Raw genomic sequence first — 15712 nt, forward strand, 5'->3', positions numbered from 1 at the left:
TCTTCAGCCCATCTGGGAACAGTCAACCCGGTGGGGGGAGAAAGCAGAGAAAGCCCGGTCGGGAGCAGAGTCAGCCCGACCGTAAACAGAGAAGCGGAGATAAGCCGAGTTCCGCCCGGGGCTTTAAAAAAGGGCACACAGCACCGGAAGCGAGGAAAAAGACGGAAGTTGACTTGCGGCTAAAAACTTGAACAGTATAATCTAAGAGACTGTCCTAAAAACTGCCGCGATCGCCAGCGAAGGCATGCAGGACTGATTATCTACAGCACCCGATTGGCAGCCAGTTTTTCACCTGCTAAAAGACTAAACTGTTAAATACCTTAAGACCTACAACATCCAAATGCCTTCAAAGTAATGGCTGAAGCAATAAATCGAGTGAAACTGTCAATTAATTGCTGAATCTGCCAAAATAAAAGGAGAAATAAAAATGGAAAAGAAGTGGTTTGGTCATTGAGTGAAATCTAGTTCATCATTTCGGGGTGGATTAATCAGATCCCTTTCAAGTGGGGAATCTGCACAAAAACATTTGAAGACTTGACACACACATAACAGCTAGTATGTCCAAACAAATATCTCAACAGCAACAATTAAATAAGTGACTAGGTAATTTGATTTTAGAATTAAATGCTGGTAGTTGAAGGACAAATATTGATCAGGACAACTCTCTGTTCTACTTAGTACCACACATTGCTCACATCCACCTTAGAAAGACACAGAAATTGCAGTGTCATGTCGTATGTAAAGACAGCTTAGAAAGTGCAGCATTTTCTCCACATTGCACTAAAGTGTCAGCTTTGATTACGTGTTCAGGAGTGTGAATCTACAATCTTCTCAAAAGTAGAAGTGTTACCCCTGAACTCATTCTGGTTAAACAGCAGGTAGAAATGATCTCATGTCACCAAACTTCACCTCAATGGTTTATTCATTATAAATGATAAACCTGGTAAGACCAACAACAAACAAAATAAAACAGTATCGTCAAATATTCAGAAGAAGAACCACAATGTTTGCATTCAAATATGATTCACCTCTCTCGATGAAGATCTTCAATTTTGATTCCACTCAGATCTTCCAATTCTGCTACTGATCCCACACACACCACCTGTCAATAAAATAATGGCTATAATCACAACAACTTTCTGAACATAGAATCAATCAATTTTCATGACAATAATTAGTGAAGAATTCTAATAAAATGAATGTGGTAAACAACAGGCAATGATACTCTGTGTAAACCAAGATGCAACATTTTGGTTTAGAGGTGTACCAATGCAATATAAAAGGCACAATAATAAAAATGTTATTATCATAATTGAGACTGCAAATGTAGGATAATCGTTAATTTAACCAAATAACAAAGCAAGGCTCCTCATTAGATTAACTTTGCAGAAACACACCTTAAATTAAGTAAGGAACACAAGAGAAGATTTGGCATAAAGGGAGATATAAAATGCTGGACTAACTCAGTGAGTTAGGCAGCATACCTGGAAAACATGAATAGACGATGTTTCGGTTCAGAGCCTTGCTTTGGCATGTCGTAGACACTCTTTTGAACGCCGACAGGTGTACAGGGGAGAGCAGACACAAGGAACTTCAGATGATAGTTTACAAAAAAAACGATCCAGTAAGGCAGCAACTTCAGTCTGAAGAGGGTCGCAATAGAAACGTCACTTAACCATATTCTCCAGATATACTGCCTGAGCCGCTAAGCTACTCCGGTACTTTGTGTCTTTGTTTACACTGGTGGGCATACTGACTGATTGCATGATGGACTGGTTCAAACATTCAGGACGAAAGGTGACTGCAGAAATTGGTGGACATTGCCTGGTTTATCACAGGTATTGATTTCCCCACCAGTTATGGAGTCAAGGCAAAGCATGCCTCAAAAAAGCAGCTAATATCAAAAACCCACACCACCCTGGCCATACTCTCATTTCCTGCAAAGCCATACATCTTTCCATTCCAAATCCTTTGAAGTGAAGTCACAAATCCATACATATCTTTCATGGATCAATTTCTATCAATCAAATGCTCTCCCTACCACAAAAGTAAAACAAGCTTTTGATAAAGTTGCAACAGGATTGTGATTAAACATAGGCCTCATCTTTCTGGGGTGGGGGTGGGGGATAGCAAGGCCGTCAGTCCACCCTCACTATATGCCCCACAGTACATCCAGCATTGTTATGCTTTTAGAATCAGTCAAGTGGCCCATTTCCTTCTTCACCTTTCCTATCCATGTACCTGTCCAAGCGTCTTTAAAAATGCAGTTACCTCAAGTACCTCTTCTGGCAGTTAGTTCCATATAACCACCACCTTTGTGTGAAAAAGTTGCCTCTCAGGTTCCTATTAAATCTTGCTTCTCTCACCTTAAACCAGGGGTCAGCAACCTTGTTCTGCATAGGAGCCAGGATGCATCTGGGAACGGATGGCGGGCCACATCTCTCATGTGTACACATGGATCCCGCCCCCATCCCGTTCCGGATAGCAGGCATCAAATCACGTGTTCACAGAAGGTAGACAAAAATGCTGGAGGAACTCAGCTGGTGAGGCAGCCTCATGCAACCCTTGCCTGTCTCACCCGCTGAGTTTCTCCAGCATTTTTGTCTACCTTCGATTTTTCCAGCATCTGCAGTTCTTTTTTAAACGTGTTCACATAAGGTGCGCGGCCCTGCCGGCGACTTTGCGCAGGATGCGGTACGGCCGGAGCTCGACGCTCGACCGCGCTCGCCGTACAGGGAAAAAAATCTGCCTGCAGGCCGGATGATTTCGGATTTCGGCCGTAGGTTCCCGACCCGTGCCTTAAACCTATATCCTCTAGTTCTTGATTCACTTATTCTGGGTAAAAGACTCTATGCATTCACCCTTTCTATTCACCTCATGATTTTATACATCTCAACAAGATCCAAAGACTCTTTCCAAGGAATAAAGTCCTAGCCTGTCCAAACATTCCTTATAATTCAGGCGCTCAAGTCCTGGCAACATCCTCGTAAATCTTCTCTGCACTCTTTCTAGCTAATTGGCATCCTTCCTATAGCAGAGCAAAATTAAACACAGCACTCCCATTGCAGCTACATCAACGCATTATACAACTGAACAGAATTTCCCAGAACGTAAATTTAACTTTCCATTTTAAAGTTTAATGCAGGTTACTTGTCTCATTTTATTTAAAAATATCCCTGACAATCGGAGTTATAAAATCTAACATCAGTGCTAGTTTTAGCATAAGACCAGTTTTGCTTTGTGTGAAGGGACTTTGCTCAGCACAGTCTGGCCCACATCTCTTTGCTCAGTTGAAGTCTTGGATCAGGTCATGATCAGAGTAGTGGTATTTACATGGAAGATAGATAACATTTATGGCGAGTGTGTTGTGTATAGTTTGGTCCACTCAGCCAAGTGGCCTATTTGTGAGCTGAAAATTCTACTAATTCCTTTCTCATCAGTAAATCAGAGGTAAAGAGTGTACAATTTACTTTTCCTGTTTAAATCAAAATTCCAAAGCAGAGGAACTCAAATCTGCAGAGTAGTGGATTCAACCCAGTCAATCATGGGCACAACCCTCCAGGATCAATGGCATTGTCTCAAGAAGGAAGCATCTATCTTCCGAGCTATGTCCTCTTCTCACTGATACATTTGGGCAGAAATGCCGAAGACTTAGCCCCAATAAACCAGGTTCAGGAACAGCTACTTTCCAACAATCAACAGATTCTTGAATTAAATAGTCAATGGAGCTTTATTTGTCACAAATGCAACTGCACAGTGAAATTCTTTAAAATATATACACGTGCGGGCACCGCCATGTTTTGGTGCCATTTCCAAAGTCCGGTCAGCCCGCACGCTCGGTCTACTGGAGCAGTTCCCGATCCACGTAAACCCCAGGCTCCTGCAGGGGCTTCCTCCGTTGCTTTTGACGTCTCTCCTTGCCCAGCCATCTTTGTGTCCCGGGGATGCCTCCTGCCGCCGAATTTGACGGCACTGGAGGCAGTACCCGGTTCGCCCTCCTACTGGTCCACTCCTTGCGTTCAAAGTCTCCAAAGGCTCCCTCCTGGTACTGCCGTGCCTTTGGGTGGGTTGCGCCATCTGCCGAGACTTCGAGCAGGTTCTGCACAATCCTAATCCTACCTGAGCAAGGAACACTATCGTGGAATTAAAAAAAAAATTGTTTCGTACTAATGTGTCTTCCCTCTTGTAGAATTTGTGTGGAATTTGTGTTTTGTGTGCAAGGTTTTTGTTTTGAACCTGTACCTCACCGTACTTGTACATATAACAATAAACTCAACTTGACGTGCCAATTCTGTTGTACCAGCTTACTTTTTCATACCTTTCCTCGTTAATCTTTCGACCAGATGGCTCTGTAAACATCAATATCATCACGATAACCCTGGGCTCCCCATGTTAAGAGATAATCCCTTTATCCTATCCAATCCCCATCCAAAACTTAAATCTACCTTGTTGTATCACCTAACCATTTCTAATTAAGAGTTTTATTGAAACCTTAATTATATCTCTTTCCAAAGATGCAATTTGATTTGCTGAGTATTTACTTACATTTTTTTGTTTTTAATCTGTGCAAAAAGAGATGGTGCAAAAAAAATTGATGGGTTAAGAATACAGGTAAATTAAATTTCAAGTTTTGTTTATCAATGCAATCGCATGCCATTTGTGATTCAAAATACATGGGACCTGAATATTTCAGTTTAAATTTCTTCTGTTCGGGTATGTTCAATTTTAATAGCAAAATTTCAGATGTTAAAAAAGTCAAGAGATTCAGCAATTTTCAGGCACCCGAAAAGACAATTAAATTGAAATCTTAACAACATGCGCCAATCAAAATGATATTAATTTACATATATTATAACTTTGAGGTCACCACTGTCATGCTACTGGCTGGTGTATTCCACTAAAAAACCATTCACTAGCATCTGCGTGTATTTTTACACACGGGTGCAACGGAAAAACGTAGGTGATCCAATAAAATATGAATCATAAATTAATTATTGCAAGATTAACATTCAGAATTAAGGACATTGCTGACATTTTGGGAGACACTGTATTCCCATGCACGGTTTATTTTTCCACACCCAAGGTATGATTGACTGAACCTTGGAGCAATGCCACAATGTTTTTCTGGGAATGGGGAAAAAAATTCTTAAAAGAGAGAATGGGAACCTTGGGAATGAAATTGGATATTTTGGCACTCAGAGGAGCAAAACTTTGAATTTATTTCATAGAAACATAGAAAATAGGTGCAGGAGTAGGCCATTCGGCACTTCGAGCCTGCACCGCCATTCAATATGATCATGGCTGATCATCCAACTCAGTATCCTGTACCTGCCTTCTCTCCATACCCCCTGATACCTTTAGCCACATGGGCCACATCTAACTCCCTCTTAAATATAGCCAATGAACTGGCTGTTTCTAATGTTCTAGTTGCTCAAACTAATCAAGACAGAGAACATGATTGTCAACCCAAACGAACAAGGATTACGGGGAACAGAGATTTAATTTGATTCTTATTTGATGATGGAATCAAGATTAAGAATGATCAATACCTTAAGTAAAACAAAGTTTACCACAACAGTCAACAACACTCTTGTAAAAAAAAAAACAGGCTTTCAAAAAAATCTGTATTACAAGAAATCTTCTTAAAAATACACTTCAACGGGAATGCTTCCAAAACATTATCTGGCAACTGGAATGTCATTCAGTTTCCAGTCGACGGATGTTTTAAATATATTTTAAGATGCCAACTGCGGGCAGGTCATTTTGCATCAGAGGTTACATTAATTTAGTTGTCAAAAAATCGCATATCAATACATAAACAAGATTATTATATCTGATAATCAAAGCCTCCTATTTATTTCCTTGAAATATTTTATCTGAGAACCATGTTAAGAATCTGAATTAGTTACTTTTTCAACTCACTACTCACCTCCTCAAAGTCTTCACTGACCCATAAAGGAATGGGTGTTCCCCAATATCTGTTCCGAGAAATGGCCCAGTCGCGTGCATCCTTCAACCAATTCCCAAACCTCTTTTCTCTGACAAATTCGGGAACCCTGTGCATGGGAATTGGGAATGTAATTGAATTAAAATAAAGAATGCATTTCCTTTCATTTTGTTTTACAGTCTAGCCTCTGAGTCAGGAGATAGTCAATTCAAATAGCTCTCAAGTGATTTGAACATATAATGGCATTGAATTCATTGTGACGGTCGGCGAATGCTGTGAATAGCAGATAAACTGAGATGCGGGTTATAAAGGTGGAAATAGATGGTGGCATGAAAATGGGTCTGGCAGTCAAGTCTCTCAGAGGGTTCTGTTAGATGTCACAGAAGTGGGATGGGCAGAACATGTTTGGATTTGAAAATAAGGTAAAAATGCAACGCCATTGTTTGTTCAAGAGGTTTGGACAATAGGAGCTTAAGGTGAATACCATGGCGCAGAGATGTGCTTGAATGTACACCACATCCACCAGGCAGATATTAGACAGTTCTAAGTAATGAGCTGAAATTCAAAATCAACTTTTTTCTTCCTTTCTTTTAACCTATACTTTGTCTGCTCATGTCAAACACATATGCAAGCGGGGAAGGAAGGTTATCAGTAATTAATTTTCACAGGCAGAGCTCAATTTATTTGGAATGACCAGTTTCATTCAGCATTCCACTGAGTCCATATTCCATTCAAGTGGATCAGAATGATAAATAGCGCTGGGATTTTTACATTTAGCTGTCGTTTTGTTCAACCGCAGAAAATGAAACTAATTATAAGTCTTCTTGCAGTCAAACCAAAAAAATCACAATCCGTAAATTATTCAATTTCTGAAAAGTCAGAAGCATTAAAGATAACACCTTTCAAGGATATTAAGCAAAATATAAAGGACATGTGATCCATAGGACACAAATTTATTAAATCACTTCACTTCCATTGTGCAGAAAATTACATCCATCTCTTATTGTTCTTTACCTCCTTAGCCCTCGACACTATCTTTTAAATACATTTAGTTGCCTCAAATTGCACACATAAGGTTTCCTGAGTAATCACTATCCAGCTTCTGCCAGTGCTGATCTAATTGATGGAGTTGAGGCACCATACTAATGAATGACTGCAAGTAAAATGATTAATTATTTTGCATCCTTCATGCTCTGCATTTAGCAACCAGGACAAAATTGCAACAATGTTGTTTGGGGGGAAAAAATCGCTAAATATATTTCTGCTTCCAATTCTTACAGTCTTTATTGAAAAATGATTATGTTTGAAACTAGTGTTCATTTCTCACATGATACTTAGAGGAATTTAATGTTTAATCATATTTGACTGTACTCTTGCAACATTCAAGTTAGTTTCAACATCAGGCATTTCTTTCAGAAATATTTCACCTTACTCCATAAATTTCTAATTCATATTTAATACCAGAATTTGATGTGGCCATCCAAAATACTCAGAAACCCATCTGAAATATCTAATTTTATTCCTCAAATTTAAAATTAATATTTAATACAAGAGTTTGATTTGGCCACCCAAAAATAGTTACAAACCCATTTCTATGAACAAGAGTTTCTCAAACCAACGTACTGAAAACTCCACTAAAAAGTGATAAAAGTTTTTTCTTTCTTTCTGAAGAATTAATTTAGCACACCAAGTCTAAAGAGTTTAAGAATGAACTAATTATCTTGTATGCCCAGTAACATTGTACTTCATAATACTGTAGAGAGAATCTGAGTTTCATGACATATTTGCCTTTATACATACATTGGAGAACAAGATTATCAGAAGTATTTAGAATTACCTGACATACATATTAGACTACCAGACAACAGTGCCCTCCATAATGTTTGGGACAAAGACCCATCATTTATTTATTTGCCTCTGAGCTCCACAATTTGAGATTATAATAGAAAAAAATCACACGTGGTTAAAGTGCACATTGTCAGATTTTATTAAAGGGTATTTTTATACATTTTGGTTTCACCATTTCAAGGCACTATAATGTTTGAGACACATGGCTTCACAGGCGTTTGTAATTGCTCAGGTGTGTTTAAATGCCTCCTTAATGCAGGTATAAGAGAGCTCTCAGCACCTAGTCTTTCCATCACCTTTGGAAATTTTATTGCTATTTATCAACATGAGGACAAAAGTTGTGCCAATTAAAGTCAAATAAGCCATTATGAGACTGAGAAACAAGAATAAAACTGTCAAGAGACATCAGCTAAACCTTAGGCTTACCAAAATCAACTGTTTGGAACATCATTAAGAAGAAAGAGAGCACTGGTAAGCTTACTAATCGCAAAGGGACTGGCAGGCCAAGGAAGACCTCCACAGCTGATGATGGAAGAATTCTCTCTATAATGAAGAAAAATCCCCAAACACCTGTCTGACAATACAGAGGCTGCACTGCAAGATGCAAATCATTGGTTAGCTGCAAAAATAGGATGGCCAGGTTACAGTTTGCCAAGAAGTACTTAAAAGAGGAACCACATTTCTGGAAAATCTGGACAGATGAGATGAAGATTAGCATATCAGAGTGTTGGCAAGTTCAAAGTATGGAGGAGAAAAGGAACTGCCCAAGATCCAAATCATATCACCTCATCTGTGAAACACGGTGGTGGGGGTGTTGTGGCCTGGGCATGTATGGCTGCTGAAGGTACTGGCTCACTTATCTTCATTGATGATACAACTGCTGATGGTAGTAGCATAATGAATTCTGAAGTGTATAGACACATCCTATCTGCTCAAGTTCAAACAAATGCCTCAAAACCCAATGGCCACAGCAAGACATTGATCCCAAACAGACTGCAAAAGCAACAAAGGAGTTTTTCAAAGCTAAAAAATGGTCAGTTCTAGAGTGGCCGTCAATCTCCCAATCTGAACCCAATTGAGCATGCCCTTTATATGCTGAAGAGAAAACTGAAGGGGACTAGCCCCCAAAACAAGCATAAGCTAAAGATGACTGCAATACAGGCCTGGCAGAGCATCACTAGAGAAGACACCCAGCAATTGGTGATGTCCATGAATCGCAGACTTCAAGCAGTCATTGCATGCAAAGGATATGCACCAAAATACTAAACATGACTACTTTAATTTACATGACACTGTTGTGTCCCAATCATTATGGTACCTTGAAATTGTGGGGGGGGGGGGGGGCAAACTGTAACCTGGCCATCCTATTTTTACAGCTAACCAGTGGTTTGCATCTTGCAGCGCAGTCTCTGCATTGTCAGACAGGTGTTTGGGGATTTTTCTTCATTATAGAGGGAATTCTGAGAATTCTTCCATCATGGTGAAACCAAAATGTGTAAAAATGACCTTTATTAAAATCTGACAATGTGCACTTTAACCACATGTGATTTTTCTATTACAAATCTCAAATTATGGAGTACAGAGACAAATAAACAAATGATGGGTCTTTGTCCCAAACATTATGGAAGGCACTGTACCTTTCACTATGCCTTACCAAACTGAGATTGAAACATAATTAAACAGTTAGCACATACGACAAGAGACACAACATAATCAAGAAATATGTGGAAAAGAACTGCAGGTGCTGGTTTAAATCGAAGGTAGACACAAAATCCTGGATTAACTCAGCGGGACAGGCAGCATCTCTGGAGAAAAGGAATGGGTAACGTTTCGGGTCGAGACCCTTCTTCAGACTATTTCTTAATCATGAAATAGTTTTACAAAATTGCTTACAATTTAAAATGCTGGCATTTAATGTTCATTCCAAAATGACATGGGAACACATTGCTCAGTTACCTTCTTGGACTACTGTAGTTTAATTTAGTTTAGAGATACAGCGTGGAAACAGGCCCTCCAGTCCACCGTGTCCGTACCGACCACCGATCCCCATACATTAACACTATCCCACACACACTAGGGACAATTTACACTTATACCAAACCAATTAATTTACAAATCTGTACGTCTTTGGAGTGTGATATTACTGTAATATTGAAAATACTGCCATTGTGTTGTTTGATAGGAAGTCCCAGAATAATGACCCAGCAAAGATGAAAGAATGACAACAGTAGCAGGAAGGTGAGACCCTAGGCAGGTGAACCAGGCCATTCTTCTTAATTAGCAACCGGCCAAAACCGAGTAGCCCCATTAGCTAGTGCTTCACTGAAATTATGATCCTCCAAATTAAAAATAAATGAACTGTGCACTTTCTGAAGATACTTTAGTATTACGGTTTTACATTATCACATACATTGGGCCTATTATCAATTTTTTTTCTCCAAAAAATAGATTGGAGCTAAGATGCAGAAATCAGCAAAAGGCAGTTTGAACAAAGCTAATAAATATATAAAGCTCGCTCAAAATTTCATTTGTCTTCTGCAAAAGCATTAAATGGCCCCACCTTGTGGTATAAATTCACATGGCAATGAGTTAAAAGACCAATGTAAATTCAGACTATTAACAGACGTACAATACTGCTCTCCAACAATGCATCCTGGTCAAGTGGGATTAATTGTACTGCCATACAAACATGGTTTTATTCCACTGAATTGTGAAGTTGTGGTTTCATTAATGTTTAATTTGTTTTAATCACAAGTTAACAACCAGCTTTTATTGTTCACACAAATAAATAACATCAACTTTTAGTTGAGAAAAAGTCATTGCCTGGTATTTTTTCTGACCTATCATTTCATTGCAAAGTTAATTTTCCTGTACAGGTCACAATTTATTTATAATTGTTTGGTATAACACCATTGACTATTGAGATTACATGTCCTTCTTGACAAAGCTTTTTTACTATGACAAAAACCAAACCAATCACTGCCAATAATGTATATCATACTTTGTCCCAAGACACTTTGTTGAGAATATCAAGTTCACAGAATCCACTTACTCAAAGGGATTCAACACAATTTTTTCTGCACATCTGAAAATTACTTTAAAATACTCAGCAGTTAAACTCTGCACCGCCTACAAGAATTCAATGCAAGTTGTAAGCTATAAAACTAAGCTGGGTGCAATTAATAAATTTGAAAATAGAAATAAAATTAATAGCCCAGGAAGTGCATCATGTGTTACGATGACACCAACAAAGCTCCACCACCAAAACAATTATTTTGACAATTACATGGGATCTTCATTACAGAGTGGTGAAGGGTTCCTTTTTCTGATTGTAAATCTCGAAGCAGTGGCACCACATGGATCAGAGTTTGGAGATTTGTAATTTGTAGGTAATCTGATTAATGCATTTGAAGACCACATAAAAATTGGTGCAGTTGTAGATCGAGAGGAAGGTAGCCTAAGGCTACAGCAGGACATAGATCAGCTCAGAAGCTAGGCAGAGCAGTGGCAAATAGGAATTAATAGATAAATATGAGTTCATGTACTTTGGGAAGTCAAATTCTGGTAGAACATGCAGAGTAAATGTCAAGAGCATTGATGTACGGAGAGACATTGGGGTGCAAGTACACAAGTCTTGAAAATGGTGACAGAGCTTGATAGGGTAGTGAAGAAATAATATCGTAAACATGCTGTCATTGACCATGGCACTGAGTACAAGAGTCAGGATATCATTTGCAGCAGTACAAAATATTGGCTGCAGCACACTTGCAGGATGGTACACATTTCTGGTCGCCACACTGCAGGAAGGATGCAGTGGCAATAGAGATGGTGCAGAAAAGATTCTCCAGGATGTCAGGAGAGATGTAGTTTTATTTTAAAAAACATTCAATAGGGCTGGGTTTATTCTCACTAGAACATAGCAGGCTGAGGGATGACCTCACAGAGATTTCTAAAACTATAAGGGGCATGGATAGGATAGTTATTCAGGATATTTTTCCCAGGGCTGGGGAATCTAGAACTGAAAGGCACAGATTTAAAGTGAGAGCAGAAAAAAATAAAGAACATATGAGGGACTAGTTTTTCTGCACAAAGGGTGGTGGATATCTGAAATGAGCTGCCATCAGTGGCAATGGAGGCAGATATAATTACAATTAAATAGCATTTGGACTGATACGTGCGGCAGGAAAGGAATAAAAGGAAGCCAGCTAATGCATACAAATGTGATTAGCATATATTGGAGTCCTGCTGGGCCTGGTGGAGGTTGGCCAATGAGCACCCATTTCTGTGCTCTACAATTCTCTGGGAGATTAATCCACTCCTCAGAAACAAAGGATGTCATTTCAATAATTTGCTGAACCTAGGTGTTCATTTTCTTTCAGGAACTGGTGGACTGAGTCAGGCAGGTGATCTTCCAGAGCATTTTTGGCTTTGTTAATGATGCATTTCCATCAGTCTCCTAAATCATCTGTGATCCACGCCAAAGGATTATCTGAACTTTAGTTTCCTCACACCAGTCCAGTCAAAACTTTCCGTCATGCTGTCCTCCAATCTCTCCCTCTTTCTTCTGTGCTCTCCAGCTGCAGTTCATCACTATAACCCACTCCAACCTAAAGTTAACTCAACAACTTACATTTAGAAAGTACCTTTAATATGTTAAGAAACGGGTCCTTCAACTCATCCAAAGGTCAATCGTGATGTCTTTGTTAATCCCATTTGGCTGCATTTGGAACATATCCCTCTACTCCTTCCCGATCCAATTGCTTGTTGTAAACATTCCTAATCTAAAGAGTCTCTTCCTAATTCATGTTTTATGAGAAAGGCGGCAATTCGGCACATCAAATCTATGATGACTCTGAACATTCTCCCATTCTCCCAATTCTGTGTGACCTATACTCTCTCACATGTCTATTAACTGCCCCTTCCAGCTCCATTACTCAGTTCTCCAGTCACAGACCTACAACAATAATTTACCATAGCCAATTAACCCATCAACGTCTTTGGGATGTGGAGGAAAACAGAGCACCTGGGAAAAGCCTACATGGTCATAGGGAGATAGTGCAAATTCCACACTGCATTGGAGGTTAGGACCAAAACTTCCAATTTGATCATTGGGGCTGCTTACCAGCAGTACTAACTGTTATTCCACCCAATTCAGATAGATTCACATAGCTTAATGCTGAAGCTCAATGTTGCTTCATACAACTCGCCTTTTCAGAAGGCGAGCGTGTACATGATAAAAACGATTTATTCTACTGTGCAGGTTAATTAGTGTGAATGCAAATGTTAGCTGATTGAAGGAATGGGATGGCATTACTTTTGGAAACCTGGGACTAAGTTCAGTCAAAATAACTGGGATGTCTCCTTTCTTTGCAGACTGAAATGACAAGCTCCATTGAATATGTGCTCAAAGCTCTAAACTATTGATAACTGGTATCCCATTAATTTCACCATTGGGGAAAGCACAATGGGTAATAGAAAAAGATCACCTATTCTCCGACTGCTGCTCAAAAATAATCTCAAATCCACAACTTCCACCAACAAAGAATCCAATGTCAAATACATTTGCAAACCATCATCTCCAAATAATGCAGCAGGCCAGGTTGGACACAAAAATCATTATTACTTCTTCACTGTCATTGGGTCAAAATTCTGGTACTTCCCACCTAACAGCACTGCAGTTGTATGTTCCCCAAACAGATGCAGTTGTTTCTGAAATCTCAGCTCAATAGTTCTTAGTTTATGATACTCTTCACAAAGTTGAATTAGTTGGAGCAGTCCAATGCATTTGTTTTAAAAAATGCTTACATTTTAGATGCCTGTAAATGTTGGAAAAAGATTTGCAACTGTGTCATGTTTGACAAATGAAACTTAACCACAAGAACTAAAAAAGTGACACACGTATGGACAATAACAGTATCAAATGCCATTAAAAAACCAGCAACTCTTAAGTATTACTGTGCAGCAAAAACTGCTTCAGAATTAGGTCGTACTCTGCGCAGCATATATCTACTTCTATCAATACCAGGAGTATTATGCAGTTTAAACTAAGCAGTATGATTAACGTACTATCGCAATTTTACAGCACAATTTAATATTTATGTTCAGTTAGATGATTCATTACCAGTAGCATTTGTCATTATTCTCCAGCAGTTTGTCCACCATGTGTTCCACTCGCACAAACCAACTTGGAACAGCTTTGTAAATAAGTGGGGTGTCTGACCTGTGAAAAGACAATAACCTATGACATTTCTGGAGGATCTTACTGGACAAACAAACTCCATGGACGTAATGGCCTGAAACATAAATAAGAGCTAAGAAAATTATATAGCCACAAATAACATAATTGCAAACCCAATTCTAACCAAACAAAACAGGATGTTATATCTCAGGCAACTTAAAGGCTAATCCAGCAGATAATAATTCCAGGGAGCTGCTGGTCGTGCTGGATTGTCAGTTTTCTTTGGGTTACTTGCATTGCACGCAACAACCTTTAGACAAGTTTCACGGATGAACTCAGGAAGCACACGATCACTCCTGCCGCACCTGGCCACATTATGTCGACAAAAAGAAAATTACTTTTCAAGTTCCTCTGAAGGGTGCAAAAGGAACCCGTAAATGTGAGCATGTTTGTGCAAGCTCTACTCAATTTCCAACCAATTCTGGACTTGAACCTTGAACACCAATTTTATTTAAATGAAATATCAGGATTGCCTGAATGTTATCGGAACAATTATAGTGTACCCTCACATTAAGGCAATTCAATAACAGCAATTTGTCCTTAAGGAATTAACAAATCATTGAAAAAAAAAGAAAAATAAACAAAAAATTGTCAATTTCTGTCAAGGGACTGCATGATGGAAAATGGTGATAATTTTCTAGGAATGCAACCCCTCTTTGGCATGGGGTATATTGTACTGTATGTAGGATAAGTGTCTATTCTGAGGGTCATTGGGAAATTGAATATTGTTATTGAAACAGAACATTTTTGCCATTGGGTCATATCTAAAATTTGGTGAAGCAAACTTCAATGTCAATTGCTCTTCCACACCCACCTGGAATTTGACTGAGTGAGTAGCTTAGATGACTAACATTTCCTTACAAAAATATGCAATGTTTGAGTAGACCATTAAATAGCAAACTCAAACAATTTACTAGGAGTGGTTATGTTCAAGATCAAGAACAATGGTTCTATGGTTAAAGTCATGCTGTTATTGATCCACTTAATGTATGTAGATGAGATGCTATTTACTGCACCATTTCTGTGACCCTACAATCTCCTTTAAGCTTGTTGCAGCATTTTCAAATTATTTTACCAATAAATTATGGAACAAATTCACTGACAAGTTTGCAGAAGAAAATCTATTCAATGCAAACGTCACATATCACATCACATTCAAGTAATTATTTTTAGTTTATTCACTCTTCTGTTGGATTATGTGAAATGTATGATGACTAAGAGCAGATGAACAATGTTAGGATGTATCAGAGCTGGGTAATGTGCATTAAAAAGTAATAAAACCTCTGTTTCACAATATGGTGCATAAAATAAGAATCTGGTTATTCCAAATTTCTGTGTTCTGTACATATTTCATCTAAAAAATGCTTCCTTTATTAGATTAACCATTGTTTCGTCACTGTGTTTCAGCACTTGAGACAAAATTACACTTAACTATCACGTCCCATCTTCATTTCAACCCTAAATGCCAAATGTTTTAAATTTGAAGATTTACTGTACTGATAGGTTAACATTAAAATGTATTAATAAACCCACTGGGAAGTAAATTTGATAGTTTAATATTTTTTCTTCTAATTCCTTCGTTGAGGATCATTCACTACCAATGCATACTTTGCAAAAGACTAAAACAAGAGCAATATGTATAATGCAATAAATATTTACTTCCCATTTCTGACCTTTGT

The 15712-nt window shown here is 38.6% G+C and overlaps 1 protein-coding gene across 1 annotated transcript in view; it reads right to left on the reverse strand.

Moving 5' to 3' along the window:
- Positions 1 to 15712, reverse strand: part of iars1 (isoleucyl-tRNA synthetase 1) — a 168415-nt gene that overhangs the window by 92871 nt on the left and 59832 nt on the right. Inside the window, exons 13-15 of the mRNA XM_033037262.1 lie at positions 13917 to 14015; positions 5930 to 6056; positions 1029 to 1102 (exon numbers count right to left, since the gene is read on the reverse strand). Coding sequence (XP_032893153.1) covers positions 1029 to 1102; positions 5930 to 6056; positions 13917 to 14015 — 300 coding nt within the window. The remainder of the gene's footprint in view (positions 1 to 1028; positions 1103 to 5929; positions 6057 to 13916; positions 14016 to 15712) is intronic.

This window comes from Amblyraja radiata, chromosome 18 (assembly GCF_010909765.2).
Source record: "Amblyraja radiata isolate CabotCenter1 chromosome 18, sAmbRad1.1.pri, whole genome shotgun sequence".
Classification (NCBI taxonomy): Eukaryota; Metazoa; Chordata; class Chondrichthyes; order Rajiformes; family Rajidae; genus Amblyraja; species Amblyraja radiata.